Raw genomic sequence first — 26,840 nt, 5'->3', positions numbered from 1 at the left:
TAAAGCTTGAGAAATATGTTATCACATATTTGTATCTATTATAGTAACCTCAATTTCATATTACAGTCTATATTCTTATAGTATTGGCTCTAACTTTAAAGAGCTAACGGTTGCGATCAAAGCCTATTGTAAAGTCATTAGCCTTGAAGAACTATCAAACAATCTAATAGAATATAATGATTTTTCTCTCTTCTCTTAATAAACATTATTAAAGATGACTATATGAGCTATATATTCCTCTAATTGTCATCTATATCCTCCACTTGACCACACTAGTGATTTTTTAGTTTTCTAATCAATTGAACCGGTAACCGATTCAACCAAACTAGTCTTCATAACTTATTCGATTTGAACTCGTTAAATAGATTTATCCAGTTCTTTTTATTTCTAAAGAGTTTATTGTTCATCTTGAGGGTATTAAACTTCATCCTCCATAAGGGTAGATGAGATTGTCTTCTTAGAAAACTTGTCTTATACTTAATAGAATTTGCATTTATATTACTAGAAGGACTCTTTTATCAGCTCTAGTTATGAAACTTGATCTTCATTTAAGGATGAACAAGTTGTTAGAATAAGGATAATTCTTTATTCTATATCTATCACTCAAATTATGTTAAATTCGAATTAATGAGAAATCAAATAGTTTTAGAGAAAGAAAATTTTGTACCATGAAAAATAACTTAATCATTATACCATTTAATTTGTTTTATAGAGAAATGTCATAACAATGCCATTAAAAGATTTAACCACGAAATGTAATTTGCAAATGTAGATAATATCAGAAAAAGATGTAGGTTTTTAAAAAAAAAAAAAATTGTGAGAGTTATTTTATCTAAATCGTAAATATTGATGTGGCTTGATTGTATGTATATTCTAAGAATATTTTGGAAATAATTCAAAGAAAATCTTAATATTTTGTGTACGTAAAAATTTACAATTCTATTAATGACGTATTTTTATTTTTCATCGTAATAAAAAATCGCTTCTTGCTTTTAACCTTAAAACGTAAGTATCTCTACTAAATCACACAAATCTTATATCATTTTTAATTTCGCGTGATTGTTTATTTGAAATTAATTATTACAACAGTAAATATTATTTGAGAGTTGATAAGTGGTATATTTTAATAAGAGATATATAATAACCAATCTTCATATTTACCTCTCATATAGCATGATTGTTTACCACTTATCATGTCACTTGTAAATGTACTTTTACATAAAACATAATAGGTAATTAAAATTATTAGTTGAATTAACAGTACACAAAATAATATATTTAAAAGAAAGCTAGAATATGTATTAGAGGAGTTTGCAAAAATGCATAATGTAAATAAGTGACTAAAAGTTCACAGTCTATGTGTACATATTGCAATAAATCCCTGGAGTCCGACTTGTCAAATTTGTAAAGGGTATCTTTATGTAGCAAGTCAGTCACTCAAAATTCTAGGAAGCCATTTAAGGTACTGTCTCAATCCCATCGTGTCAAGCCAAACACACCCACATACACACATGTATATTTGGATTCTTATACAAACGACCCATTATCTCTATATGCATATATACATATATATATATGTATATATTATATCTGTTTATATATCTCTACACTTTTTTTAACAGAAAAGCAAAGAAAAATATTATATCCCTCCCAGAAAATTTTTTTAAAACTCCACATACCCAAGCAAATATCACCATAGTCCAGCTCTATGTGAATATATGTGTGTGTGTGTATATATATATATATATATGTACATAATTTTTTTCTAGTGTAATTAAAAAGTTGAATCTTGAACAAATCTGGATGATTTTGCCATGTGAGCATCTATTCTCTTTTATCCATACATCTCCACCGTCCATTTCATCTCCTCTCTGCCTATTTATTCACAACCCCTGCCTTCTCTCACTTTGCATCAACGTCTTCTCCTTCTTCTTCTTCCTCCGCCAGCTTTTCTCTTCCTCTTACTTTTCTCTCCAACATTATATGTTACAGACTGAAACTGCTCAACACTACAATCAATGGCTTGCCTTAGCTTAGATATTCTTAGTAAGGTAAAGTCTGATGTGTATATATACATATAAACCATCATTTGCAAAATCCAACTCATAAACTGACAAAAAAATATCTTTATTCCAGTCCCACCACTCCTCCCCCCTGTATTTCTTCTCTTTACTTTTCAATATTTTGAAGATAGCTTAGCTACTACTTATACATTTTTAATCCGTTGTTCATATGGGTATATAGTGTATAACTATAGCGATGCTCATATAAAGTTGGCTTTTTCTCTTTTGGGTTGGAAAACATGAATATGCAGGGCAAGTTAAAGGAGGAGGAAGAGTCACGCACTCAAGATGGAAGTGTTGATTTTCAGGGTCGACCTGCAATCAGAGGAAAATCTGGAAATTGGGTTGCTGGGTTTATCATACTCTGTAAGCTCCATGCCTAAATTAATCTCAAAATAAAGGGAGAAATCCTCATCATGATGAATAAGCTAGTTAAACCCATTTCATATTACTTCACATTTATTTTATTAAATTTTTTTTCTAGTGGATTTAAAGTAGTTCATGTCCCATTAAAATTAAACTCCTTTATGACTTGAGTTGAGCTCTCCTAAATACATACATACATATGTATAGAGAGAGAGAGAGAGAGAGATAGATAGATACATAAAAGCACCATCTACACTTCCTCTTACCATTCATTTTTCTTTTAGATTTTTCCTTCTTTGAGAAATTAAAACAGTCGTAATCACTTTCTCAATGACTCCTGGCTTCATGGATACGTAATGGATTCACGTTTCCCACCTTTCTCTAATTACCTTGTTGCTCGGCCCAACTTATTACAGTATATACACATATATATATATATATGCCAATGAATAATACCTACAAACACGCACCACTACCTATATATAGTGTAGTGATATGTAGATATATAAAAGACTTGAGAAAGATCGGGGGGTAAAGATCTGTGAGCTGCCAAGGGACTTTTCTTCTTGCGAGCTCTGAGGTGGGGCCGCCATAGATAAGTTATCATCGGCTAGGAAAAAATTCTCTCGAGTTATATTTTCTTTTTGAGAAGAAGATAATTAGAGAGACGACGGTATATGTATACGACACTTGGAGGTGAAGAAGTTCCAAGTGTCGAACCCGTGTCCCACTCTGGGCAAAACTGTAATAGTAGCCACCATATTCGACTCTTAGTCAGAGAAACACATGTGCTTCGAACAGAAACAGACAGTTTACCGATTAAAAAAAGAAAAAGAAGATAAAAGAGAGAAAGGGGGAGAGTTTTTTCTTAATTTATTTTTTAAATTTAGTAAAAAAATTTACTATGAGGAGTGTGTGTTGGGAAATGCATGGTGAAGGGTGAGACTTGTTTGACACGTAAACAAGACCTGGTTGCATGAACTGGGTTTCTTCCACGTGTCATCTTTAATGTTATAAAGGAAAGGCAGCCAATAATTCTTTCGTCACCTAAATTATTGAAGTTATTAAGCTCTTTCCCAGATGATTATGTTGATTTTTGAATGAAAATATATATTTTTTATTAATTAAATAAGATATGTGTATTAATTATAATATAATTTTTAATAAAAATCCATGATTTTTAATAACTATTGGATAAAAAATTATTAAGTTGATTTGATAGGAGAAATTAGGGTTAGTTCAAGAAAACAATAGCCAGAGAATTTTATAAATAGAAAACCTAAAAATAATAATAATAATAATAATTCAAACATGCCTTTTGTAATCCACTAATTAAAGGTTTACTATTTTAAAGAAAGATAAAAGTAGAGAGACAGTATGACATTTCAATAAAACAAAATTTAGTAGGACACCTTTTTTTTTTTTTTTTTCTGGAGGCTGAAATTTATAATAAAAGAAAAGAAAAGAAAATAGAAGAGCTTTTTCTAACTTCAGTTCTGTCACTTTTTATCAATTAATTAGGTCACCACATTATGATACCCAAAACTTTTTGTATTCTATATAAAACCATACAAAATTTACATATATGTTTTTGTGTGTATTTATATGTAAGTATGGGAAATTAAGAAAAGAAAAGGGTTATGACACGAAAATCACTACTTATGGATACCAAATTTAGTGGAAGGAAACTAAAAAGATGTTTACCAAATCCACTTTGGTGGTAAATTCTTCCCCCTTCCATCAGCTCACTTCTACTTTTTGAGTAGTGGAATTAATAATGCTTTTATTTCTACTTATCTATCTGCACACAAACAGCTATGAAGGTCTGCATGTTTCTCACCATGTTCATGGACAGTTCAAGTTGTTAAATTATACATATTCTAATTAATACATATACGTATCAACTGTAAGCATCTTTCTGGAAAATGATAGAGAGTAATTAACCATGGAACAGTGAACCAAGGGTTGGCAACACTTGCATTCTTTGGAGTTGGAGTGAACCTGGTGCTGTTTTTGACAAGGGTACTCCAACAGAACAATGCTGATGCTGCTAATAATGTCAGCAAGTGGACTGGAACTGTTTATATTTTCTCTCTTGTCGGCGCTTTTCTCAGTGATTCCTACTGGGGAAGATACAAAACTTGTGCAATCTTCCAAGTCATCTTTGTCATTGTAAGCATATATTCTATATGTATACGTTAGTGATAGTAATGTTTACAACAGAGAAATATTTGTTCGTTTCATATTGGGTCCAAGTAAATGACTGGTTCATTACAGGGTCTGGCATCCCTATCACTATCATCATACTTGTTCTTGATCAGACCCAAAGGCTGCGGAGATGAACAAACCCCCTGTGGTGGTCATTCAAACATGGAGATTGGTTTATTTTACATCTCTATCTATCTGGTTGCCTTAGGAAATGGAGGGTACCAGCCAAATATTGCCACCTTTGGGGCTGATCAGTTTGATGAAGAGCACCCTAGGGAAGGGCATTCAAAGGTGGCATTTTTCAGTTACTTCTACCTAGCTTTAAACCTTGGAGAACTCTTCTCCAACACTATCTTGGTTTACTTTGAGGATGAGGGGATGTGGGCACTTGGATTTTGGGCATCTACAGCTTCTGCTTTCTTGGCATTAGTCCTCTTTCTTGGGGGAATCCCTAGATACAGGCACTTCAGGCCCAGTGGAAACCCTTTCTTCAGATTTTGCCAAGTCTTGGTTTCTGCAATCAATAAATGGAAAATTGAGATACCGGAAGAAGAACAAGAGTTGTATGATCTTGATGCAAATGACTGCTCTATGAATGGCAACAGAAAGATACTCCACACCCATGGATTCAAGTAAGTATATCACATCATGATCCTGAAACCATTTCAGAAATTCCAAGATTAATTAAGTACACCATGTGGGAAGATAGATTCTGATTGATCTTCATCTGGGTATGCAGGTTTTTGGACAGAGCAGCTTTTATTTCTTCAAGAGATATGGATGATCAAAGACAAATCCATCCAAACCCATGGCGTCTCTGTCCAATCACACAAGTGGAAGAAGTTAAATGTATATTGAGACTGCTTCCAATTTGGCTCTGCACTATAATTTACTCCGTTGTCTTCACTCAAATGGCTTCTCTGTTCGTGGAACAAGGTGCTGCCATGAAAATCACAGTCTCAAACTTCCGAATCCCACCCGCAAGTATGTCCAGCTTCGACATTCTCAGCGTGGCGATCTTTATCTTCCTCTACCGTCGAGTTCTCGACCCATTAGTGAGCAGAACAAGAAAGAAGGGCTCAAAAGGACTTACAGAACTTCAACGAATGGGAATAGGTCTTGTCATAGCAATCTTAGCCATGGTTTCTGCAGGAATCGTGGAGTGCTACAGACTCAAGTACGCAAATTCCGATTGCCTCCACTGCGAAGGGTCAAGCTCATTGAGCATCTTCTGGCAGATTCCTCAGTACGCATTCATTGGAGCATCAGAGGTTTTCATGTACGTGGGTCAACTGGAATTCTTCAATGCTCAAACCCCAGATGGGTTGAAGAGCTTCGGGAGTGCACTGTGCATGACATCTATCTCTCTGGGAAACTACGTGAGTAGCTTGCTGGTGACAATGGTGATGAAGATCTCAACTGAAGATCACATGGCGGGATGGATACCCGGAAACTTGAACAGAGGTCATCTAGATAGGTTTTACTTCCTATTGGCTGCCTTGACAACAGTAGATTTTCTAGTGTATATTGTATGTGCCAAGTGGTATAAATGTATCAAATTGGAGAGCAAGTGCGGAGAAGATGAACAACAGCAACAACTACAGGTCTGATCATCATGTATCTAATGAAACATATAAACTGGAGAGACTGAAGAAAGACGTGTCAAAATCTATATATATATATATATATATAGAGTTTCCTCACCATATAAAAATAAGAAGATTGTTGTGGCTGAGAATGAGTGGAAAAGGTTTTTTTCTTGGTAAAATAAGAAAATTAGTGTTTTACCCTGCAGCTTACACAGTCTCGGTTTTTTCTTTTTTAAGCTCTGTATCATGTAATTTGTGCAGATTATCAGGAAAATTAAATTAGAGTAAAATTTGGATTAATATCAAGTTAGGGAAACTTCCACAAACCATCTCTTGGTTTACGTGTTAATAATTTTATCTATTCATGGATTCCAACTTTAAACTGTATATTCCTTGTTATAGGATAAGAGATTCAAAAACCAAATATCACAGCTTATATTCTTTTTATCGATGAATTTTATTTTATAACAAATTTATCAATAACATAAATACAAATTATAATAAGATAATATACTGGTGAATTCTATTAAACAAACCATATTGGTAACAAAGAATAGTTTCATTAAGTGAGCATGCATTCTCCTAATTAATTTTTCTTAGTCAGACTTATTGCATTTAGAATATTTTACTTCTAACCTATTAATAACAATAAAAATCATATTTTTAAGCAGTCAAGATAGAGCCCGTTACCTTAATATTGGCCAAAACTCTTACACAACAAACCTCGACTTCGAACATATTCCTGTAGACACTATTTGCTTTTAATTATCTGTGGCATAATCATAAATCTTATTAGTTACCGCAGTTGTTTCTTTCACTAATAGCAAATACTAATACCTTATCAGCATTTTTCTGGTCGTACCAAGTATTCTCTCACCTATGAGATACCTCAAATATAAATAAACAACGCCTCGATGTCCAATAAATGGAAGCTTGGAGCATAAAGAAACTAACCACACTTCTTGGAAAATAAAATATCAGGTCTAGGAACTGTGTAAGTAGTTCACGTTTCCAACTGATATTCTGATTCAAACTGGATTTGATAATGAACCACAAGAAGTTAGGTTCTTTAGGCAACAAATCTATAACATACTTCCTTTTGACAAAGAAATTCCCAAGTGTAATCTAGCCACAACCCAAAAATACCTCAATTGTCAAAATATCTCCTTTGGAATTTACTCTGCAAACTATGCATACACATAGCTATTACAATATAAATGACAATATATTTTCAACTACTGAATAAACTGAGTGAGAATAAAGCTTGAATGACACTACAATGAACATCTATTAGAGAGAAACATAAAGACAATAAACGTAAGTTGTGATGATAAGAACTGACCGTTATATTTATCGAACAAATAAACTTTGCTATGTACAGGGAAAATCTGTGTCAAAGCAAATGCAGTACAAAAGAGAAAGTTTAGCATTTAACTTCTACATGCAGAAAGAAATAGTCATTGACCTCATAGTCCTAACATCCAAAAGATTTTATAAATTAAATTAATTTTTTATATAAAAATATGCCAACTAACTCATTTAAAATGGAAGGAAAAATCTAAAGCAAGCTTGGGAAAATCAAGTTATAAAATTATTAGAAACTAAAATAAAAGAATATTTAATTTTGTTGGAAATAAAAGCCTCTTGGAAACTGGAAGATCAGCCTTGGACCTTACGAACTTGGATGTGGTGAGTAGATTCTTCGCGCCAGATTGGTTGTGCTCCACTTTGTACTAGAGTAACATACTCCCCTATGTTCGATAGATTCTTATCCTGAAACATTAATAGGAAAAAGGTAAAAGTTGTTAAGCATGTGAAACAATGTAATAATCTCTCTTTTCTCTTCATTGCTTTTTTTTTTCTTAAAGGTAGGCGTGTCATGTGTGTGGTAAAGATTTTCAAGAAATGATACCCTTAATAGCTTGACAGCTCGGGAAAAAGTCTCCTCGGCATCATCTGAGAATTGCATATATATGGGCATGACTCCTTGATAAAGTGCCAATCTCTGCTTAATTCTTTTCCTGTTGAGCATAAAAAAGTGTCATGAAATTAAGCATAGAGACTTGATGCTATCACAAACTGGTTGAAACTATCTCCATTGACAGACTTCTATGTTGCTAATTCCTATTGTGAGTTTCTCTATGTTTTGTTGCTTAATTCCATTGTCTTGTAAATCATTGCTAGGCCATTATATCATATTTAACAGCAACATACATCCTTTTCTTAAGTGAACGGCATATAGAAAGTAAGAGAATTATTTCCTATGCAATCCATAAATTTTTAGCATTACTTAAAACCCTAACACTACAATCAAGTGACCGCAATACATAACTTCCAATTTTTGCAATGTTTCATATGCCTAGGTACAAATTACAAACTGAACGTTTACGAACTGCAAAAACCAGATTGAAACTTAAAGATAACAAGGCGGCTTATTGCACAAAATGAAAAGTCCAACATCCGTCAGTCACCAAGTTCAAATACTAAGGTCCCTATCCTGTTGATACGAAGTTCATGTGTCACTAGCATAGTTTATCTCAAAACCAAATTTAGATATATCTTAGAAAGGGAAAAAAGAAAAGCGAGTTATGGTCGCACTAAACTCACTCATTTGTAAAAGCAAAGATGGTAGAGGAAGGTCGATAATGACTTAAAAGTATAGCCATTGATCCAGTTCTCGTGAACACAATAATTGGTGTATGAAGCGTGTTAGCCATAATCGTAGAATGGAAAGCAAACATTTCACCCATATTGCTCTGCAGAAGAATGCCCTTGCAGTAGTCAGATTATGAAAGAAACAGTAAAACGAAATTTGATAATTAGCGGTTAGGGAAATAGCAACATTTAGCATCAGGAATCAAAACCATCAAAGAAGTGGTATTTTAAATATTCATATTAAAAAAAACTTCCATAACACCCAAAAAGGCCCAGAGGCCAGAATTACATATATTACAACGAAGAGAGAGAGAGAGAGAGAGAGAGAGAGAGGAAACCACTTCAAGTTTTAAGAGTCTCATACCTTGTAAGCGCTAGCATGGATTGGAGGCACAGTGCTAACCGGTAAACTTGCCTCAGTCCTCAATGCCACGGTATGCATAACTTTAACAGCTTTCAATGGGTACCTGATGTGATTGAAATTATAGCAAAGTTTGAAAGAGTAACTTTCCAAGGTTCAAAAATAATCAAGAACTTTCATCTACTATAAGTTTTCAGGACAACACCTACTAATTCTACATCGCAGTAAAAGAGAAAATGTGTCAGTTAGGCGCATTATCGATTATTGATTTGAGCATTTCAACAACTATCATATCAAAGCTTGACTAATTAATAGGTAACCATGCAAGACTACCAACCCATTGAATTGTCACACTCTAACTTCAACCCTGTCAATGTTAACGTATCCACACAATGCAAAGAACCTTAAACAAATAGACTGATCCAAAAAAATAGTTAATTAACAATAACAACCACCAAAAATAACAGTAATACTTAAATAATGGACAACCCTAACCTCACAAGTCAAAACTGATTCAGAATGAAAGAAGTTAGATTGGTATAGTTTTAGCTTGTCTTTAAGAAGAAAGTGAGAATGTATTAAGGGCACTGAGGGGTGCCAGAAAAATAAGAATGGGAATTTACAAATGGGAATCAGAGAAAACTCGACATAGATAGAATAGAGAATAAAACCCTAGTATGGAGTTCTAAATTCTACACTGTCTACTAACATCTATGTTAGCGAGCTTTATGTAGGCACTAATTACAATCAAATAAGAAAAATAATAAATGCATATTATATTTCAAATGTTTGAGATCAATTTGGATTGAAAATAATCTTAGACAAGAGTATCTTTAGCTCGAATCAATATTGACAATCAGGTTGTTAGGTGTCTGGTTGATTCTATTGGGATTCTATCGTGACTTAGCGTTTACTTATTTGAGAGTTTTAGTTGGAGATATAATCCTTGATCTACATCTTTCTTGGACATTTGGCTTGTTGGAATTCTATCATAATTTAGCATTTTACTTATTTGGAAGTTTTCGTTGGTGGTAATTGTTGATCTACATCTTTCTTGGACCTTCAGCTTGTCAGGGTTCAATCATGACTAAGCATTTTACCTATTTGGGAGTTTTTGTTGGTGGTAATCCTTGATCTACATCTTTCTTGGATCTTTGGCATGTACTTCTAAACATCTAAATCGTTAGAAAGGTGCCTTATTTTCTCTAGGGGCCGATTCACACTCATTCAGACTTGTTTGTCTAGCATCCCTCCATACTATATTTCTCTGTTTCCAGGTGGAAGTGGCTGACGCTAGAGAGTATGATGAGAGATTTCTATGGCCAAGAGCTAAGGAGGTTTCTAGAGGTTATCTTGGTTAGCTGGAATATCTAAATATATTTATAATTTTAGCTTTCTTAATTACAAAAATCCAAAGAAATAAGGAGGAACCACGTTACTTCCTTATCTTTACAAATTTTAATTAATGAAAAAAGGTAATCACAATAATTCTGTAGCATTAATATTCACTAATCATATGTGATGGCAATTTAGTTGATTGCATGAACAATCATAAAGCAGCAAGGGTTCCTATCCATTAATATATAATCCTTAGTCAAAAGTCCATATCGTCTTCTAAAAATCCATCCAGTATATGCAAATTAGATATTTGAATAAACTAGCATATAACACATTTTAATACGAAGAAAAGTCATTCCTTTGTATCTACTGGCAGCACCTCCTCGGTGCCTTGTTAATGAGATTTCCTTTTTCTCTCAAAAAGAGAGAGAGAGCTTACATAAACCTAAAAAATCCATTCTTGGATGTGGATATCTGAAATTCACTTCCAGGAATAAACTCCCTTAGGTGATTACATTTGCTAACTGTAATTTTATCATATCTTGAACCAAACATGAGTTTAACTATTTGACTAAACTCACATTACTGAGAATATACACACTGTCACTTGAACCAAAATACTCGATAGAGAAGGTCCTCAAAAGAAAAAATATGCTCATATAGAAAACATTCGGAAATTCAACCCACAAAAGAAAAAAATTCAAAACTTACTTTCCATGTGCAGTTTCACCAGAAAGCATGACCGCATCAGCACCTTCTCGCACAGCAATGGCAATGTCAGATACTTCAGCCCTAGTAGGTGTAGGATGATTAATCATGCTTTCTAGCATGTTTGTTGCAACAATTACTGGCTTATGCATACTGCGACATCTTCTTATGATATCCTCCTGTGGGAATTATAACATGGCACAAAGAACGCAAAGAAAATAAGAAATTCAGGAGTTTTTAAACTTATCCGGGTAGTAACAAAAGTCACCATGCTCATACAAATTATGACAAAACAAAAAAGATTCCACAAGGAAATTAAGATGCAACTTGATCCACTATTGAACATCCAAGATATCTCCAATCCATTATCTGTAAGCCTCATATTATGTTATGGATGCAAATATAAAAGGCGCAGCAAGAATAAGAAATTGACATTCAATTAAATATGAAATCTTAATTAATATTAAATTTCTAAATATTTAAAATTCTAATTAGTATTAAATTCTTAAATAATTGGAATTCTAATTAATATTAGATTCCTAAATAATATATATATTTTCCATTAATATTTGGTTCCTAAATAGTGTAGGATTTCTAATATTTTAGTAAAGTATTCCTAATTAAATTTAGATTCCAAATTAAATTAACATTTCTAAATACGAATTGTAATCTTACATAAAGGGGTACGCTTGATATTAATAAAAACAAGTCAGAATATTATTTTAAATTACAAGATTGGAGCTCTCTTTAACGAGATCCAAGATAGCAACTCCCTTTGATGAGCTATAATTTATTTTCACAAAAGAAGTTACTCTCGCAATAAGAACAAGGGTGTTAAACCCTTTACTTGAATACGACTTTATTGTTAACCGTCCAGTGACTTGATTTTTAATCAGGAAACATAACAATTTGGTATCAGAGTAAGGCACCATGGGTGACCAAAATTTACGCGAAGAGTTGTAGAATCTAAAATCTCATATGACGGCTTCTGAAGCTGCAAGAGAGTTTGCGCCAAATCATACAGTAATTAGAACTTCTTCTCAACCAATCCGCCCAAGTCCAAGAAAAAGAAGAAATTAATAACGTAGAAACTGATAACGGTGGATCAAATCAGAATTAGGGAGGGGAAAGGCAGCACACTAAACCAAAACGCAAAGAATCCAACATCAGTTCCCATAACAATAGATGGATTTCTCGTTATACAAAGCTTGATTTTCTCATCTACGATAGATCGAACAACCAGTTGGCTTGATTCCATCGTTTCGAACAATTTTTTATTAATAAAAAAAAAAGACAAAAAACGAAGGTTGGAATGGTAGCCTTCCACTGGTTAGGCGATGCTCAATTTTGGTACTACAATTGCGATATAAAGGAGATTAGGGGTTGTGTTATAACTATGATGAGCTATTTGTTCCGGATCACCAATGCAAACAACTGTTTTGGCTCGAGATTGAATGTAACATTGGTCCTGAACAATAACAAAAGACCAATAAGGCAGCTATATCCACACTTCAAACTTGAGGACAAACTTGAAAACTAGGGGAGTAATGTTATGGATGCAAATATAGAAGGTGCAACAAGAATAAGAAATTGATGTTCAATTAAATATGGAATCTTAATTAGTATTAGATTCCTAAATAGTTGGAATTCTAATTAACTTTAGGTTTCTAAATAATTAGAATTCTAATTAATATTAGATTTCTAAATAATATATATTTTCCATTAGTACTTGATTCCTAAATAATGTAGGATTTCAAATTAAATTAACATTTCTAAACAAAAATTGTAATATCTATATAAAGGGGTATACTTAATATTAATAAAAACAAGTTAGAATATTATTTTAAACTACAAGATTGAAACTTTTTTTAATGAGATCCAAAATGGCAACTTCCTTTGATAAACTGTAATTTATTTTTATAAAATAGATCGTTCTCGCAATAGGAACAAGAGTGTTAATCATTTACTTGAATACGACTTTATTGTTAACTATTCGGTGACTCGATCCTTAATAAGGGAACATAACATATTACTAATAATTTAAATCATAACTATATTATTTTGGGTTGTAAATGTTACTTTTCCATCATTTGGTCTTTCTCTTCAATAGTTATAAATTTCAAAACAATTCACGCCACTGATAGCAATTGAGTGCTCGTTCTCATGGTATAAGATTCATTTTGTTTAATGAAATTGATCTACTTACTTTGAGACAAAATGTATCACAATTTATTTCATAAACAAAAATTTTCAGGATAATAAATTAAATTTCACACAGAATATTATAACTAGTGAAATCAAAAGCTAAGGAGGAATCTTTTAAAGATGTGTGAATAAATGGACCTCTTCATAACATCAAATTACCTGCAACAAGGGGACCTCTTCAATTGGAAGCTCAGCTCCAAGGTCTCCACGAGCAACCATCGCCTGTAGTGTCCCAGAAACAAAGCAAGATGCAATTGGATATGATAACTATAAACAAAAGTGATAAGCACTTGTAATTTATATTTTCACACACACACACACACACATGCATACACTAAATTCCACTCCTTGGTTTAGTTGAAAACTTGAATGCTTGAAAAGGGTGGATGAAACAAATTGCAAGTGATCCATTCAACTGACCCCATCAGATGCAGAGAGTATCGAATGAAGATTTGGTATAGAATCCGCACTTTCAATTTTTACAGTCACATGAATATCTGCATTGCAGCCTGCATGAAAAAAATCAAAACATATGAGTAGATACAGGATAAGTTAAAAACTCACCATTATGTATTTATATTTATGGCATGATTATACTGCTGAGCGCTTTACGTTTGAGATAATCTTTCAACTCGTGGACAACTTTAGCATCCTTCACGAAAGACACAGCATAGAAATCAACTTCGTTTTCTACCCCAAATTTGATATCTTCCCAATCTTTCTCTGAAATATGACACATATCGACCACAAAATATCAGATATTATGTGGTAAAAGAGAACATACAAAGAAACTTGCACATCAATAACCTGTTATTGAAGGCAGGGTAGCACTTTTGCCCCGTACATTCAGATGACGCCTTGACTTGAGCTCTCCACCATCCATAACTATACATTTTACTGTATCCTTCGTCTTTGACTTCACAGCTAATGACATCATTCCACCTAGCATACAAATAGAGACAAGCTGTTTTATCTCATGAACAATAACCTAAAAATTTTAGAGCGGTATTTTTTCCCAATTACAAGTGAACAGTTCAATATACTCCAGAAGACTCATATTGGAACACTATTCAATAACAGAGGAGTTGAAAACGGCAGAACAGATATTTCAGGTTGCTGTCAATAATACAAAAGACAAAACCTACAACCTTTACTTTCTAAGATAAGATCATTGATGGCAATTATGTGTACCATTCTGTCAGTAACCTGATTTGAGAAGAAATAAAGGAAGAAGGATGTGAAGAAAGAATAAAAACTTTGCAGAAATCTGCAGAGAGAAAAGTTTAACTTTTATTCATATTTTCCCTTGATGTCAAAGCCCTTACAAAATACAGCTTTTGTAGCTGAAAACATCACTAATCAAACTGACTTTAACTTATCTTTCCCTAATTCTCAGTAATCAAAGGAACAATTAACTAATCTAACAACTCTAACAATTATTAGTTTCTAGACACATGGATAGCAACATACTTTGGTTCTCACTAAATCAATCTCTGGTAAGCGTCACTCATAAAACAGAAACTTAATATAAAGAATTAATGAACCAGATTGCATATACAGGCCCATATGCAATGGGTTCATGTAGCTGAACTAAACTGGTTAGGGTTACAGCTTACTTGGGTTGAGTAGAATAAAATATCAAGCATATAATCGAAATAGTAAAAGCTCCAAACTGCAGAAAACATTTAAGTGTTAACTGAGCTGCTAATTAGAGGCAGCTATTCTTACCATCTACCAATAGTATGTCTCCAACCTCCACATCATTCACAAAATCATCATAGTTTACGCTGACTGTGTCACTTGAACTGACTCCTCTATTTATTGTGAAATTGAATTCTTGACCTTCTTTGAGCAAAATTGGTTGAGGCACATCTCCACTTCGGACCTCAGGACCCTGCATGAACAACAAAGAAAAACAAATATCAAATTATGTTTAAAAGAATGAAGCCTGCTGATAACAGTACATCGAGAGAAAAACTTAGCAATATATCAAATATATTAAATATATTAATTAAAAAACTACCATTTTAAAAGAATAAACATCTAAACTCTCAATTAAAAAAAACATCTACACTATCAATTCATTCTTCCTATGGATTGCTTCTTAACATGTGACATCCATAATCAGTTGGTATGCTAACTCCAAAGAATGAGGAATCTTTATCAATGCCAGAGAATAAAAATTGAAATTTCTGAATTACTTGAAGAACAACTAAGCAAGACATCTATACTATAAATATTAGTTATACTAAAGCTTCAAAACTTCAAACACTGTCATATGACATTTGTTTAATCTTCTTTTTTTTATTGTAACAAAACCACAATGTTTTTGATAACTTTCAAGTTGTATTTGTTTTAATCTCACATGTTCTCCAAGTGGCATTCATCTTCTTTGTTCAAAACTAAAATGTCTTTATAAAAAATGGTGAAAGTTGTCGTGTAATAGCTGCCCTGTTAATCTCTTTTATAATCATAATTTCTTCTCAATTTCTCAATACATTCTATAATCCTCTGCCTAAATTAAGTGCATCAACCTAAATTTTTCGTTGTTGCTTTCATAAGTAATGAACGTGCTATTTGTCAGACTTGTGAAATTCCAATGGCTGTCGGCTTGTAATATGAGCCTTTAAACCATTATTTTGCAACATGCAACAAGAAAAGGTTTCCAGCACCAGTTTTAAGCATTAAAAAAGATTTTTCTGGATGCATATATATAGATTTATACATGTATATCTTCAGATAACCTTTTTATTGAAATAAATTTTCAGATAACCTATTTTATGCTAAGTAAAACAACAGAAGCAATCTGGAAATATTCTAATATTTTCATGACTTGTGATAGCTACCAGTTCTATGCTACATAATGGATTGGATCTGTTTTCATCATCAATGTATTTTTCTGCATCCATTTTGCTGTTTATTACATATTCCAATATACACATATCTACGTCAGTATATATGTAGTACACACATATATTAGTTTTTTATTAAAATTTTTAATAGTTTTAATTCAACTTAAATGTTGAAATAGAGAAGAATGATGAAGACTTTAACTCTAATTTTCAACTTTAATATTATATTTGTCCAGAATATTTCAAACTCCAAAAGCTTATCTTGTGGTTTACAGAAAGCTCACTGAACCCTTTTTTCTACTTTTGAACCCAAGTACACTAAACTCCACTTGTTACATAACATTATTTTTCAACCCAAAGCCTATAATATACATATGTATCTATGTTTATGGTACTCTAAGTTGAGTATACCAGTTTTTATTGCATGCTAGATCAAAACATAAAATCCTAACACAATCAGTATTTCAAGTTTCACCATTAACTTGGTTGCACTCCACGTTCAAAAATGGAACAGATAAATAGCCAAAAAGAAAAAGAAATTCTCTTATTGGGAAAACATTTCCACAAAGAAGACAGTGGAACTATCTGACTAAAGATCCAAGCTGTAATATAATACCTCAAGACCATTTTGTTTTTAGTACAACCTCAATAATGATATCCAACTGAAACAAATAAATCCTTTTAAATGATGTATGGTATAATTATATTTATATATCCAACTGATACTCCACAAATAAATATTTCTGTAACCGAACAGCAATCAGTAAATGAGCTAGCAACCAACCTACCTTGGTGTCCAGCATTATGGCTATGACCTTTTCTTCAAATTGAGCATTGTATTCTTTAACCAAGTCAATTGTTTTCTGATGCGAAGCATGGTCTCCGTGTGACATATTTAAACGGGCGACATTCATTCCAGCCTCTGCCAATTTCCATATCATCTCACGTGAACTTGTAGATGGACCAATAGTACATACTATCTTTGTTTTTCTCCAAATATCTGAGCCAATCCTTGATTCTGTCAGAATGAAATCACGATTTGGATGCTCAACAACAGGCTTCAGTTTATCCTAAAACAATAAAATTTTCAAGGTTTCAGGACATAAACAATAAACAAACACCAAATGTTCTAAACCATTTGAACAAAATTCCTAACACATAGAATCAGTGCTCAAATTCATGAAGAGAGTATATGTTCAAAAGTCTTTAAAATGACAATGTCCTCCCACAAAATATATTTGGTGTTGGCTAATACCACATGTTCATAACTCACAGGAAATTATGCCTTCACTTTTTTTCAGACCCAAATTACATCTAACACAATCATTTTCAAAATTGTCTTCTATTTGGTGAGGCTATCTTTGGAATAAATTCAAAATATATGCAACATCTATTTTCTAGTCCATACTTATTTTAACTTAAAAAATTGAGTGACAGTTCCACTTAAATGATAAAACATGTATTTATTAATGAAATTTCAGAGGTAGTATTTCAATTCTGCATAGGATTCCATATATAAATTTTTTTATCATACTAATACAATTTACAACTTCTCATTACCAAACTAAGTGTAAATTTGAAAACAAATTTCACGTATGGTTAATGGTTGCTTTTTGTGCAAGAGGGAGACAGAATCATGCAATGATATCCTCCTGTGGTGTCCATTTGCTTGCAGGTTGTGGATTCTTGATGAGGCATAACCATAATAGAAGTTTATTATTTAAGAAATTTAATGTTTTGTCAATTTCGAATTTATTATTTTTTTAATGAAAAAAGAAGCTTTATTAACAAAGAGATGCGATAAAAGAATTACAAGAATAGAGAATAAGACATACTCCGTAAACAGTTAAACAAAACAAAACAAGTACACAAAAAAAGCACTTCCCTGATCCCTATGTATGATGGCATCTCAATTACAATGGAGCTCTAAGATGCTTATGTTCGGGACGTACCCGTGAGCTTTAGCCCAAGGGAAGCCATGAAGGAGACCTTGTCACTTAGCTCATAAATCAACACTTTCCAATTATGAAAAATACAATGATTTCTCGCTAGACAAATGCACCAAAGACCAGCAAAAGTAGCACTCTACTAGAGTGTCTTAGCTTCCTTTCTCACCCCAACGCCGTGGATGCAGGAGTTCATGAAACTGTCAACCGCGGAGGAGCCACCCAGCTGAGCCTGAACTTATTCATCAGATCAGCCCACAACCTCCATGCAACGGTATAGTCTAAAAACAAATGTGAGTGGATCTAGCCATCTCTAAAGCACAAAACGCATACTTCAAGAGACAATGCACAGTAAGGGTGACGGAATTGAAGCAGGTCATTTAAGTTGAGTCTTTTGTTGATAGCGGCCCATGAAAATACCTTCACCTCCTGAGGAACTACAGCTTTCCAAAATACCTTGGCAATATGAAATTGTGCATCAGTGGGATTATTGATGAGCTGACTGCAGAAACACTTGGTTATGAACAAACCAGACAGTTCAAGAGTCCACCTATCTGGATCTTAATCTAGTTTAGCAAAGTTCCACTTAGCACCCCATAAATATGATTGTAACGTTTTACAAGGATCGTTCAAGTATTCAATAATATTTTGAGAATTTCTCATAATTGACTGTATAACTCAATTAAGATTTAGATGCGATTCATAAGAATCCTAGGTGTGGTATTTAGGTTTTTCCTTAATTTCTTAATAGGCAAATTAATTCTAATTTGTCCTACATAAATTTGGTATCAAAGATAAAATAATCATACACTCAAATGGCCTCATTCTCATTTCGAAAAAATAAAATTAGAAAATAGTTCACAGAAACCCTATAACGGCCACCAGTACCGTTCACTAGCCACTACTCCGAGGTGGCGACACTGCCACCACCACCAGCTCCAAAAGGTCCCAATCAGCCGACCATAAAGTCCCGCTGCGAAACTCTACCAAAAATCTCCACACTCACTACCGCAAGCTCCCACAATCATTGTTACTCGTAAATCCAAACTCTTGCACCGTCAAGATCCTACACAAGTCTCCAATCTGAGACCAACAACTCTAGCTGAGCCAACTGCCAAATGGCTATGGCCATCTTGAGATTGGAAGCGGGCGCGTGGACTCCATGCACTTCCTGCCAAGACTTCCTGCCAAGAATAACCCTCGTTCAACCTATTTTGTTTTGAAGTTTGACACGGTCGACTCCTGTGGTTTTCGCTTCCACCAGACTTTTTAAAGAGAAATTTAGCTTATAATGGTAACTAATACTGAACTAAATGCTAAATTTGAGACACATGAGGTAACCACAAATACCATATCGAAAGCAATGCAAAGCAACACCAAAGTGATCTTGGAAGAACTGAGATAGTTATGCAACACAAGTAGGTCCACTGATTCAAAATCTGCATGTTGCTCAAGTAGTCTATCCTGCTAAAAGACATGCTAAAGATAATACTGGAGACATTTGTAAGAAGGTAGTAGTCAAAGCCCCTGGTTTTGATAGAAGAAGAAATCTCAATTTCTTTCTCGATTGATTTAATTCAATAGAAGAATCCTTCAATTGGTATTATATGTCGGATAGACTAAGAGTTCGATTTACAAAGATAAAATTGGTTGGACTTGTAAAAATATAGGGGTATAATATTGATGAAAATGTAACAAGAAGCAAACCAATAATTGAAATGTGGGATGAGATGAAATCCATTCTTTGTAAAATGTATCTACCCCCCAGCTACTTTAACAAACTTCATGACCAAACCTATACTTTAATTCAAGACCACATATCAGTGATTGAGTGCACCCAAAAATTTGAAGAACTAAAAATTTGCAGTTTGTTAGTGGACGTTGATAGTCAAGCAGCCTCTGAATTCAAAGCAGGATTAAAAGTTGAGATCAAAAGAGAGCTCATTCGACAATCTCCTGCAACCACATCCCAAACTTAACAAGCTACCTTAGATATAGAAATTTACTTAAATTATTCAACTTAAGGGAAACTTGAAGCCTGCCCTGAAGAACCATTCTTTAGGAGGAACTTTGGAATAAGTCATAATGTCCAAGTAGGTTCTATGCAACAAACTTCAAATCAAGAAAAATCAGTTTCCAATACAAGAGGTTAAGGAATAGTTTGCTTCAGATGTCGAAGGCCAGGCTATATGGGTTATCAATGCCCTCAAAGAAATATCTTGCATATTGGAATAAAGGAAGAGGAAAAAGAAGATAATACAACAAATTGGGATGATGACGTTTCCCTCGAAGATGATGACTTAGTTTGTAACGATTATCATGTGGATGCTTCCCTTATGATTGTACTTAGGCGTATCCTTGCTATACTTAAGGTTGAGGAAGAAGATCAGCATTGTACTAGTATATCTGAAAGCCTTGTAATTTGTGGACCAAAAGCGAAAAAGCTTATCATCAATGGATGAAGTTGCATGAATGTAGTGTTTGCTTCAACCATAGAGCGTCTCAGGCTTTCCACCAAACCACATCTACAATTGCACAAGGTAGCATAAATTGATAAGACAACAATTCCAGTAACTCAACGACGTCTTGTCCCTTTTCTGATGTAGTAAGTACAAAGATGTCATCTTATGTGACATTGTTCCCATGCTTGTAACTTATATTCTTCTTGGTCACTCTTGGCTATATGATCATAATGTACACCATAATGGAAGAGAAAACACATATTCTTTTCCATAAGAAAAAAAACATTCTCTTGCAACCATTGAACACATAGATTCAGAACTTTAAAGCCAAAGACTACAAAGTTACAAGTGACCAACAGAAACAACTCTATTTTTTGTCAAGAAAGCAGTTTGAAGCGAAAAGCAAAGAATTAAAAGTTGTTTATACTGGTGTAAATTAGGACTTAAAGGAACTAGTAACTTATTTAACAAAAACAACATCACCAGAAGTGACTAGGCTACTATTATTGATTTTTTTTAATATTGATCCACTAGATTTACTAAATGAACTTCTTCCATTTCATAACATTCAACATGTGATTCATTTGATTCTAGGATCTCAACTGCCAAACCTACCAGCATGCCATATGAATCCTAGTGAACATGTTGAGCTTAAGCGACAAATTGATAAATTACTTTCTGAAAGATTTTTTTTTAAAAAAAATAAAAGATAAATCCATTCATAAGCATTAAAAAGGTGCAACTTGTATACAATATTTACAAATATACCAAATGTTTATAAGGTCTCCAAGATCCTCACTAAAATAAAGTGAGTAATCTCTAAATAAAAAGCTCAAGGTATGGAACAAGAATCCTTGAATATATCAAAATTAGATCCAATGTCCTCATAAGTCATTCTATTTCTCTCTTGCTAATCATCTAAACGGTAGCCAAGGGGATAAGTCTCAATCTCTTATTCTCGTAAATTTCTTCCTGAGCACATAACTTCTCCTTTACCAATCCAGCTATGACCCAATTCAAGTCTAGGGCACCACGAGCCAAACTCCACAACCGTGTGCAAACAAGCACCATAAAAGAATATAAGTGGAAGACTCAACTTCTCTCTTGCACAGGTAGACCATTCACTAAAATATTCTCTATCTTTATAAGTTTGTCAAACGTTAAAATGCGAGTCTCGAACAACCTCCCAAGTGAAGAAAGCTATCGTTAAGGTTGCATTTACTTTCCAAATCAGTCTAGCATGAAAAGGCTCACCCTCCAGCTCACCATTATACAGATGGTCATAATAGGATTTCGCAAAGAAAACACTAGAAGGATTCAACTTCCAACATGGCCTATCTCTTGTAGAGCGATGGCATCTCCATACGATTCAGATACTCCTAGACCTTTTAATCATTTAAGTTTCTCTTCAACCCTGTCTAGTAATCCTCGTTATCGCCTTAGCCTATCAAGTAATCCTTTATAATAACATCTGTATTGTGTGCAACGACATAAATATTAGGGAATTGATAATACAAAGCCCCCCTCTCCATCCAATCATCTCTCCAAAAACTCAGTTTTATCCCCTATATTGATTCTCTTCTACAGACCTACCTCGTGTGATCCCTTAGAGATTTTGGAGAACCACCCATGACCATCCACCCCATACCTCACCTCTATTATCCTCCTCCATAGATTTCCTCACTTCGTCATGAATCTCCACCGCTACGTTCCTTGAAGAGTTCTATTAAGACCTGCCAAAGATCTCAAACCCAAGCCACCCCTTTGTAAAAGTTGCTTTCCTCTGTCCCAAGACACCGAGTGATACGTTTTTTTTCTCCATAGATCCGCCCCAAAGGAAGTTATATAGGATTTTCTTTAGCCTTTTGCCATGCTAGATGGCATAGTGGACAGGGAAACCAAGTAAATAGGGATGTTGGCAGGTATGACATGATCTCCCCCTCTCTATTCCTCATTCTCTTTAACCACCGTTCTCCTTGCCCTCTAGCTTCTCCATATAATTTATTCTTCTATAATGACTAGTGACACTATGGAAGAAATTTGCATTCTTATTCCCCACTTTAATCCATTTTGGTATAGCTTTCTACTACCACTCTAATTTCTCCATAATCAATAAATTGGCCAATTCAAGTCAAATACCCTCCCTACTTTCCACCTCCTCTCTTCCTATACCTCTCAATCCCTCCAAAGAATTTATACGAGAAAGTTTAAACCCATATGTTGTGCCAGCATTACTCACACCCAAGAAAGAAAAGATCTAGAAGATATTGTGTCAATAGTTGTGCAATCAACAAGATTAACACTAAGTATAGGTTTCTCATGCCTCGTCTTGATGATATGCTAGATCTCATGGCAGGCTCCACATACTTTTCCAAGATAGATTTGAATGACTGGTATCACCAAATCCACATAATACTAGGAGATGAATGTAAGACAGCATTCAAAACAAAAGTTGGCTTATATGAATAGTTAGTCATGCTATTTGGATTGTCTAATGCCCCAAGTACTTTCACACGTTTCATGAATCAAGTATTCCAAGCTTTTAGTTGGAGATTTCGTATTGTCTACTTTAGTAAGATCCTTATCTTCAGTGAGTCCAAAGAAGAATATATCTTTCACTGACAACAAGTTATATGAGTACTCCGTCAAGAAAAACTCTATATCAACATTAAAAAAAATGCATTCATGATAAACAACGTTGTATTCTTCGAATTTGTCGTATCTTCCAAAGGAGTAAAAATTGATCTACAAAAGGTTAAAGTTATTCAAGAATTGCCAACTTCCAAGACCTTACATGAGATATAAAGCTTCCACGTGTTGGCATCTTTCACAGAAGGTTTATTGAAGGCTTTAACAATATAATAACTCCTATTATGAATTGCATGAAGAATTGAATTTTGCTTGGACCGAAATAGCGTCTATCGCTTTTGAGATTGGCAAGAGGAAAGCAAAAGAAGCATCACTATTATGTCTTCCAGACTTCTCCAAAGTACTTGAAATGACTTGTGATGCATCTAAAAGGGTATTGGTGGTGTACTTAGTCAAAAGGACATCCAATTACTTTAGTGAGAAGCTTCATGATGCAAAACAATGGTATACCACATATGATAAAGAATTTTATGTCATCATTAAAACACTTCGATATTGGTGTTATTACCAACTCTGAGACGAGTTTGTCCTCTATTTTGATCACAAGACTTTTAAATATATCAATTTTCAGAGGAAACTTAATAACCATCATGCAAGCTGGGTAATGTTCCTATAATTGTACACTTTTGTAATCAAATATAGGTAAGAAGTAGAGAATCAAGAAATAGATGCATTAAGCCAAATGGTCATAACGCTCACCTCCGTGGCTGTTTAAGTTGTGGGATTTGACTTACCCTGGATGAGAATCGATGGCCTATAGCCATAATGGGAATTTATTATTTAAGAAATTTACCGTTTTGTCATTTTTCAGTTTATTATAATTATTTTTTTTTTAATTTTTAGATTCCTATTTTATTACAAAAAATGTTCCTCAATTGTTTTGGTATGTACTAATATAGTTCAGAAAGTTCTACTTAGCATCCTATTAAATAAGATTGTAACCTCATTCAAGGATCCAATAATATTTTGAGAATTTTTCATAATTGATTGTGTGACTCAATCAACTTTTAAGTGTGATCCTAATAACCACAAGTGTGACATCTAAATTTTTCCCCAATTTCTTAACAGTCAAATTAACTCTAATTTGTCCTACATCAATTCATGATTACTATGTCCTGGATATTAATTGAATGATGACTGGAAATAATGAGAGATGAATTCAGGCATGGAAAGGGATTAAGGGCACATGGTTTTAGACCTTATATTTTTTTATTAAGAGTGATCATCTTCATTAAATCTCAGAGACCTTGTTGATATTTTTGTAAACTTTTATAAATACTTTTGTATATGATTTACACCCCTTGTGAAATAAATATTATTTTTATTTTCCAAAAAAATTCTCTAGTACCATTATGAAAGTCATTAAATGCTTTGGAATCAAACAATTCTTTGGAATAATTTTAAGTTTAATTTACATGTAAATTCTCAATTTTTAAGTTCACAAGGAGAACAAAATTAACAGCCAAATGTAACCGCATGCAATTACTTACAAAAGAACTAACCAATCACTCTCTGAAGTGTAGATAAAACGTTCAAAAGATGTCTAGTTTCAAATAACCTGTTCGACGAACTAGTTACTTTAGCAATTAACCACGCCACATAATTACGAAACAACAGAACCACATCAATCCACCTGGTTGACTATCAATGAATTCGTTACCGTATCTTCGTCTATCAACTAAATGACAAGAAGAATCAAGTGAAAGATGGTAAGACACCTGGAAAATGAACCGAAATAATCCAGATTGGCTTCATGAAATTGAAAACTAAATCGTTTTTTTTTTCTTTCCTTCAAATCTAAGAAGCCAAACAAAATAACGGTCTCAATAGTGATACCGCGATTGAAAAAGCTCAGATAGACCAATCAGAATGCAGGGTATAATTTCTTTTAGCAGAAGAAACTAACAAACAAAGGAAAAGCGCACCACAATATAGATCATTCCCATTATCCGATTAACCAACCTTCTCCTTTTTCCTTATCTTTAAGGGAGATCAAAAGAAGAAAGACTAACTAAGATAGAAAATAAAAGTTCTTAAAAGAGAAACTGAGAAAAGAAAACTTACCACATTAAAAGGACCGTTCTGAGTAGTGAGTTTTCCTCCCTGGTCATCCTCGGCAATCCTCATGGATCTAACCGCGAAAGCTCGCTTCTGAAAAACGCCGCAACGTCTTCCGCTGTTGATTTTGGCACTAAACAGAGAAACATCGCTAAGGTTCCTTGGCGAGGTGAAGACGCGATCTGTTGGTATTCCCGTTGAGATATGGCCCATCGCCGCCATTTTAAAAGAGAAACAGAAGAGAACTTTTTCTTTTCAGGTTGTTAATGCTGTTGCAGGTTCAGACGGGGCGCAATAACAGAACAGACCTCCTGAGAGGAACAGAGAGAAAGTGGGATGCAGAAAGGGACAAGCGAAGGGAGCAAGCGAGAGAGGAGGGAGAAGGAGTGGCGTGTGTGCGTGTGGTTTTCTCGTGAGGATTTCTTTTCCCCCTTCTAAGAAAATCTCGGGGGAATCTTTAGGGGAAGTTTACTTTTATGCCACATCTATACAGAAAATTTAACTATGATTAGTAAGTCATAAACTTGTAAGATTAAAATTTATTAATCACTACTTAATTTGATGTTTAGTACATTTTTTCTTTTATAATATACTACGCATTTAAATTGCATTATACTTTCATTTGTTTTTTCTTGAAGTTTTTGTTATATTATAATTAACATTTTTTTATCAAATAATTTATTTGTATAAACTTTATTAAGAAAAAGTTAGAATAGAAATTGTTAATATTGCATTTGAATAGAATCTAAATTAATTTCGGAGTTATTTATAAAATTTTAACTTAATTTAAAAAAAAAATTAAAAATATATATATAGTTATATAAAATTTCATTAAATATTTTGAAAATTTTAAAATTTAAAATTCATTTTTTTACATGAAATTTTCAAATGTATTCTTTAAAATTATCCACTCGCAAAACATTTAAGTTTTCTGTCATTCTTAAGTGATTATTTAAAATCAAATTCCTTATATTCAAATTTATCATTCTCTAAAATTTTGTTGAGTATTTTTTTTTCTCTTTTAGAAAAATACAAAAAGTTTTTTAAAAAATACAACTCCTTAAACTATTAAGTGACAAGAGCTTGCTAACATCAATCCATGGCCCTTTGCCCTCCTATACCTATAGATTTGGTTTCGAGGATCATAATATTTGCAACTATTTTCTAACCATTTTAAACCCTAATCATATTAACTTTGTTGGGATAATGAGGAATAAATTAATTATCTAATCAAACAAGCTCTAAATCTTTGCTCCAAATCTTTAAACCTAAATACCATGAAACCTCGTGCAATTATTTATTCTTCCATAATATGAGTTATATTATGTAAAATTTCAATTTGTCTAACACGTATATAATAAAATAAAAAATTATTTATCG

General features: G+C 33.4%; 2 protein-coding genes across 3 annotated transcripts; one reads left to right on the top strand and one right to left on the bottom strand.

Moving 5' to 3' along the window:
- The first annotated feature begins 1,884 nt into the window (after nt 1–1,884).
- NRT1.5 (nitrate transporter 1.5) lies at nt 1,885–6,431 on the top strand. Its single transcript, XM_022052628.2, has 5 exons — nt 1,885–2,051; nt 2,315–2,429; nt 4,384–4,601; nt 4,707–5,269; nt 5,377–6,431. Exons 1-5 carry the CDS (start codon nt 2,019–2,021, stop codon nt 6,245–6,247), a joined length of 1,800 nt encoding a protein of 599 aa, XP_021908320.1. The 5' UTR covers nt 1,885–2,018; the 3' UTR covers nt 6,248–6,431.
- PKP3 (plastidial pyruvate kinase 3) lies at nt 4,577–25,907 on the bottom strand. Of its 2 annotated transcripts, XM_022052473.2 has the most exons (13): nt 25,467–25,907; nt 17,134–17,415; nt 15,222–15,387; nt 14,301–14,435; nt 14,106–14,216; nt 13,914–14,002; nt 13,653–13,715; nt 11,292–11,467; nt 9,246–9,348; nt 8,834–8,982; nt 8,139–8,247; nt 7,898–7,999; nt 4,577–7,614 (listed from the first exon to the last, which is right to left on the bottom strand). In XM_022052473.2, exons 1-13 carry the CDS (start codon nt 25,680–25,682, stop codon nt 7,501–7,503), a joined length of 1,815 nt encoding a protein of 604 aa, XP_021908165.1. In that variant the 5' UTR covers nt 25,683–25,907; the 3' UTR covers nt 4,577–7,500. The 2 variants fall into 2 exon arrangements, with proteins under 2 accessions (XP_021908165.1, XP_021908166.1); XM_022052474.2 differs by lacking the exon at nt 4,577–7,614 and having other exon boundaries at nt 7,693–7,999; nt 25,467–25,906.
- Between the last annotated feature and the right edge of the window lie 933 nt (nt 25,908–26,840).

The sequence above is a fragment of the Carica papaya genome, chromosome 4 (genome assembly GCF_054855325.1).
Source record: "Carica papaya isolate Zhongbai chromosome 4, ASM5485532v1, whole genome shotgun sequence".
NCBI lineage: Eukaryota > Viridiplantae > Streptophyta > Magnoliopsida > Brassicales > Caricaceae > Carica > Carica papaya.
The sequence above is the reverse complement of the archived record's forward strand: the minus strand, read 5'-3'. Positions and strand labels throughout refer to the sequence as shown.

Excerpts from the sequence above, each read along its gene's own strand:
- NRT1.5 (XM_022052628.2), top strand. The coding sequence starts at position 2,019 with ATGGCTTGCCTTAGCTTAGATATTCTTAGTAAG. Across the intron at positions 2,430-4,383 it reads TGCTGGGTTTATCATACTCT|TGAACCAAGGGTTGGCAACA; the intron begins GTAAGCTCCATG and ends ACCATGGAACAG. Across the intron at positions 5,270-5,376 it reads CTCCACACCCATGGATTCAA|GTTTTTGGACAGAGCAGCTT; the intron begins GTAAGTATATCA and ends CTGGGTATGCAG.
- PKP3 (XM_022052473.2), bottom strand. The coding sequence starts at position 25,682 with ATGGCGGCGATGGGCCATATCTCAACGGGAATACCAACAGATCGCGTC. Across the intron at positions 14,436-15,221 it reads AGACATACTATTGGTAGATG|GTGGAATGATGTCATTAGCT; the intron begins GTAAGAATAGCT and ends TTTGTATGCTAG. Across the intron at positions 14,003-14,105 it reads GTTGAAAGATTATCTCAAAC|GCTGCAATGCAGATATTCAT; the intron begins GTAAAGCGCTCA and ends TTTTTCATGCAG.